Below are 5,679 nucleotides of genomic sequence, written 5' to 3'. Positions count from 1 at the left end.
TGATGTATCACTCTCTTAATATCACATGTATAACTGATTTGATAAGACTAAAAATGATAATAAAATTGAAAAACAATATAATGTAATGATACTAATGTCTTCAAATCTATGAATTCTTATGGTATAACTCAATTAAAATCCAAACTTCAAAATATTACTGTCTAATAAAAAATCTTATATGTATTTTAGATTCTTACGTTGTTGTACGTCTTTTAATATTTTAAGAACTTTTTTTATGTAAAATTGGTCTTTAAAATCTCAATAATACACCTTGCTAAATATAGAGAAGAAGAGTATTATAAATTCAAACCAACCTATAGCACATCCAATATCCCCCACAATATTTGATCATGCATTTACGAGACTATAAATACCAATTACTCACTAAGATGTCTAGCCTCTTATCGGTACGTAGTTGGAAAATAAGAAAAAATGCTTATTTGACAGTGTTTTACTTTTTGAAAACTATTTTATAAATAAATTTTAGAAAATTATTTTTTTTAAAAAAATTATAAAAAAATCTATATGACAACTCCAATTTTTAAAACAGTTTTTGACTAGAATTAAAAAAACTGAAAAATAAAAAGTAAAACACAATTTATCTGTTTTGTTTTTTTTAGTTTTTACAAGTATAATATTAAAAATAGTTTTACATAATAGTTTTTAAAAACAAGTAATTCAAATAAATTTTTTAATTTTAAAATACTAAAATAGAGTTTTTAGGAAGTGAATCAAACAAGTCCTTAATTTATTTGAGAGAGTGTTTTAATAGATAATAAAAATAAAATATTTATATATATATGGTTAATATATTTTTAATCTTTAGTGTATTATAACAATATACTAGTACAATTTTGCATGAGCTAAAAAACGAAATATGGTGGTCTATAAAAAAGGAAAAGAGTTTCCTAATCCTATACATTATCTCAATTATGACATTCCAATTACGCTAAGTTTTGCAACTTGCCTCAATGTCCTTTTCACCCCATTAATAATCCTTTTCATACTCTCTCTCTCTCGTGCCCTACTTCATTCACTCTCTCTTAATGCATTTTTAAAAAAACTAAGAAAAAAAATATTCCAAGGTTGGTTATTTCTAAACTTTTATTCCAGCTTTATCCTTCCCTTTTGATTCTCTTCAAACACATACCACTCAACCAGTGGGGATAGACAAGGAAGATTTATTTATTTATTTTTATAAAAAAAAAAGACAACAATTACATTAAAATTGAAATTAATAAAAGAAATATAGAGATGCAGTTGAGTATGTTGTTTGAGATGCATAAACCATCATCATGAATAAAAAGTGATTTTTCACTTTATAAATACCCTTCTTTGGTACTCCTTTAGTTTTCATTTTGTGATATATATCTATCTCCTTCTTCTACTTCCTGTCCTTAATATTGATATTAATTTTGTTTCCTTTCCTCACAAGGTTAGTCAACAAAATACTGAAACATCAGTTCATATCCTTTCTCAATGTTTCCCTTCTTTTAGGGTTAAATTTCAAACCTTTTCCACCTGAAAAAATCATTGTTTGGTAACAAAATTCTTCTAGATTGCTAACTACATATTAGTACAACAAAGTATAAAAATAGTTAATAATTTAAAATTTTAAATATTGGGTTTGAATAGAACCTTAAAAGGTGAAGATAGGTTTTTCCAAGTTTCATTTTTTTTCTTTTCCTTTGAAAATTGATCAAACCAAACTAGCAGCTGAAAGAACTAATTTTTTGAATCAGTCTACTCACGTTTTGGTGTTTTGTTATGGAATTCATGTTTTTGTGAGAAAAAAATGTATTGATGATGATTTTTCATTGGATTCAGCTTGAAGCCATAGAGTTTTCCAAATGAATCTATGATGCCAGATTCTCCACAGAGAAAGATTGGAAGAGGGAAGATTGAGATCAAGAGGATTGAGAACACAACGAATCGACAAGTTACTTTCTGTAAGCGTAGAAATGGCTTGCTTAAGAAGGCATATGAATTATCTGTTCTTTGTGATGCTGAAGTTGCTCTAATAGTTTTCTCAACTCGTGGACGTCTCTATGAATATGCAAATAACAGGTAAATGTTCATTTCAACCTTTTTATTTTCTGTTATTTTTCTGAACATTGAATTTATATATGTTCTTGTTTGATAGATCTTTTTTTAAGAAGTTAGTTCATTTTAACCTAAAGAGACTAATCATTTTTGTGTTCATTTTTGTTCTATGTGTGTCTGTTTTCTGCAACCAAGATTCACTTGTGTTTGTTTCTTCTATTTTTTCCCTTTTGTTTATGTTTATGACAATTTTTAATATAGATCTGGTATAACATAAAAACATAGAAGCACTATGGTTGTTATAGTAGGAAGAGGTAAGGATTTGGGATGCTTTGAAGAAGGACTATGAGAACACCAAACCCTTAACCTCCCTCTTCTTAAAGTTTTCATTTTTTTTCCCTTTATTTTTTTCCTATTTCCCTTTCTATTATTTTCACACCAAACCCTTTATTTTTTTCTTATTTCCCTTTCTAAGAAGGCCTAAAGATGTCATATCCTGTCATGTTTCCATTAGCTACTCCTCCTTGAATTTAATTGAATAAAACTCAATTTAGTTTTTCAACAATTTGTCAATGAGTTAAATTGAAATAAAAGAAAGAGATAAAGAAAAGGTAAGGGTTACTTAGGGTTTATGGAAGTCTCAAACAATAATTCCTCACATATTAAGCAGAATACTTGTTTGTAAAATTTATGAAGGAAAATTATCTTTTTTTAATTATTCACAATTATAATTATACTTAGGGCTACTAATATGGTATGGCAAATGTGTAGATATTGGGTTTGTTAACCATTTGGTTGATATGAAAAAAAACATATGTTTGGAGAGATTCCCTAAATGAATCTCAGTTATCTATAAGATTTCTGTGGGCTTGATTTAAAAAAAACCTATACTTATTTTTTTTGACTAAATACTTATTTCTTAATTAAAAAGACTAAAACTATACTTCTTCACATATTATGTAGAAAATTTATTTATTAAAAATTATGCAGTTCTGTCAAAAAAAAATTATGCAGGAAATTCTCTTTTTTAACTCACCACATTAAATCTGCTAAGGAACACCGACACCCAGATAAAGATTTTCGATTTGGAATTTGAACAAAATTTTCTGTCCAAAAACTCTTACTTTCGCCCACGTGCAAGATATTAGGTCTCAACTTGGGTAAACAAATAAACCTAGAAATTAGGGTTTTATTATGTTATAATTTAAAGAATGAGTAACAACTAATCAAAGGGATAAAAAATGAAAGAAAGAAAGAAACTTACGGAAAATATAGTCAAAAGGGTACCGAAATATCATAGTGTCGTTTAATTTCCCAAATTTAGGAATGGAACTTGATAATTGATCTGGTTAGGGTTTACTAGCTAGACACTATGATTTCTATTTTGTTTTGATGGAAAGAATCTTTAGTCATGTCACACATGAATTCTCTCACTTGTTAATTTTTAAGAAAATTTGTTAAATATATCTCTTCAAAGTTGATCTTCTTTAGCTTTGAAATCTTTCTGTAATATATATATATATATGAAAAGGGTAAAAAAACAAAAAAAATGTTATACTTAGTTAGAAAAAACAAAAGAGAGTGACGAGGTAATGAATATGATAATTTGACTGTTGTTATTAGGTATCCGAGACTAGTTGGGTAGTGGGTTTGAATTTGGTGAAGATGTTTCACATAAACATGATATCTGTGATCTGAGGAAGATAAAGGAAAAGGGTTTTGTAAGCTTAATGAGTGAGTGAAGTAAATGAGGGCAGAGACAACGTACGACAGCGAATGAGATTGTTATGATATCATTTTGATTTTGTCTTCTTCAATGCAAAAGCAAAGGGAAGCGTAGTAGTACAACTGTTACTACTGCTACATCTATAGCAGTGGCTATATTGAACGGCTGTGATTTCACGCATAAAGACAGATAAGACTGAAAAGAAAAATAATATTTTGTTAAATCAAGGTGGGTAATGAAGTGTGGTTGAGAGTATTATCCAGCGTGTATGACACAGAAAAATAAATTAATAAAAGCTCTAAAAATGGTTGAACCAATCATATTTAGGAACCTGAAGTAGCGTGGCAGGAGCAGCCAATGAATGGCTCGACGAAATTAAGGTATCAAAATGAAAAAAAGGTATTATATTAATATTATATTTTCCTCACATCTAATCAGTCTTGTTTGACGTTAAGGTGCGAGGAATGAGATCTTTTCATGTGTGTTTTTCAAGATTTTTTAAGGTTCAGAACCAGCTGGATGATTTCACCACAAACTACTAGTATGTTCATCTCAAATTAATATATCACTATTTTTCTATTTACACACCAAACTAAATACCAACGAATACCACATATATACATGTGAACTACGCTTTCATGAAATTTAGGAAAATAATGTAATACACCCGTCCAACATTTTGAGATAGAAATAGACAAATTTATATAATAAATGTAATATGTTTATAGTGGGATGGAAAGTAAGAGACGGATAAAAAATATGTGTTGGTATGTAAATAAATATTATTGAGTAATATTAATTATTAATTATTAAATGAACGATTAATATTATATGTTTATGAACGATTAATCATAGTGGTTATGATATCAATAATTGATTCATTTATGTTTATAAATTTATTACTCTTGAAGAGTCAAATTTCCAAATATATAACCCTAAAATTTATTTATTTCTTAGTGCATATCCTTGCCAAATTACATGATATTCAAGTAAGGTAAGTTTTACACTATCCACATGTTTATATTTGTCATTGGATTAATAAATCTCAATTGGATCAAATGAGATATAACGAGGTTTATCAATTCAAAAATAAATTCATGAATAGTTCAAGACTTTATTACTTGTACACATTAAACTATTCTAGTAAACTACACTTTCATAAAATTTAGTTATGTCAAATGATATAGATGTTGTGATCGGTATAAAGTTAACAAGTATACTGAAGGTAGAATAAATCTCTCATGTGAAAATATGTATAATTTTCACGTGAAAAAGAAAAAATTAAATATAATATTTTGTTATTTTTAAAAAAAAATCATGTATTATTTTTGTTTGAATAATAGGATTACATAAATTCTTTACTCACTAATATAAAAAATATGATGGTGTGTGAGATTAGTTATGGGTGTTTTCCTTTGTACTTTTCGCATAATCTTAACATAACTTTTCCTTTGTTTATCCTTTAAATACAATTTTTTTTTATTAAATAAAAAGTTTTCTTAAACTCTTGTTTTACATGTAGTGAACTGATTTAAAAATTATACAATTTGTGAATCTATAAAATAATTTTATCATACCCCACTTGCACAATATTACATTTACACAATCAAATATCTTTTTTCTTTAGTTTTGTTGTGGTTTGTGGGAAATGTTGCCTTTGCGTGCTTGTTTTTTGTTATCTTATAATTTGGATTTGTTGCTTTTGGCTTTAGCACTTCTTATCAAACCACACATAGCATAATAGAAAATGAGCATGATTTGTAAATGATTCTATATTCCATATATACATCATATCCTACTTTTTCAGTGTCAAAGCATCTATTGAGAGGTACAAGAAAGCATGTTCAGATTCTTCTGGTTGCAAATCTGCTTCTGAGACTAATGCTCAGGTATACTTTATTTGTTCCCTA

The 5,679-nt window shown here is 27.5% G+C and overlaps 1 protein-coding gene across 3 annotated transcripts in view; it reads left to right on the top strand.

The window, feature by feature from the left end:
* The first annotated feature begins 1,275 nt into the window (after positions 1–1,275).
* Positions 1,276–5,679, top strand: part of LOC101512426 (floral homeotic protein AGAMOUS-like) — an 8,073-nt gene continuing 3,669 nt past the window's right edge. For all 3 annotated transcript variants that reach the window (XM_004504202.4, XM_004504199.4, XM_012716833.3), the window contains exons 1-3: positions 1,276–1,435; positions 1,828–2,067; positions 5,577–5,658. In XM_004504202.4, the coding sequence (XP_004504259.1) occupies positions 1,859–2,067; positions 5,577–5,658 (291 nt within the window). In that variant the 5' untranslated portion in view covers positions 1,276–1,435; positions 1,828–1,858. The remainder of the gene's footprint in view (positions 1,436–1,827; positions 2,068–5,576; positions 5,659–5,679) is intronic.

The sequence above is a fragment of the Cicer arietinum genome, chromosome 6 (assembly GCF_000331145.2).
Source record: "Cicer arietinum cultivar CDC Frontier isolate Library 1 chromosome 6, Cicar.CDCFrontier_v2.0, whole genome shotgun sequence".
Classification (NCBI taxonomy): Eukaryota; Viridiplantae; Streptophyta; class Magnoliopsida; order Fabales; family Fabaceae; genus Cicer; species Cicer arietinum.
Note: the sequence above shows the minus strand (reverse complement) of the source record. Positions and strands in the feature narration are given on the sequence as shown.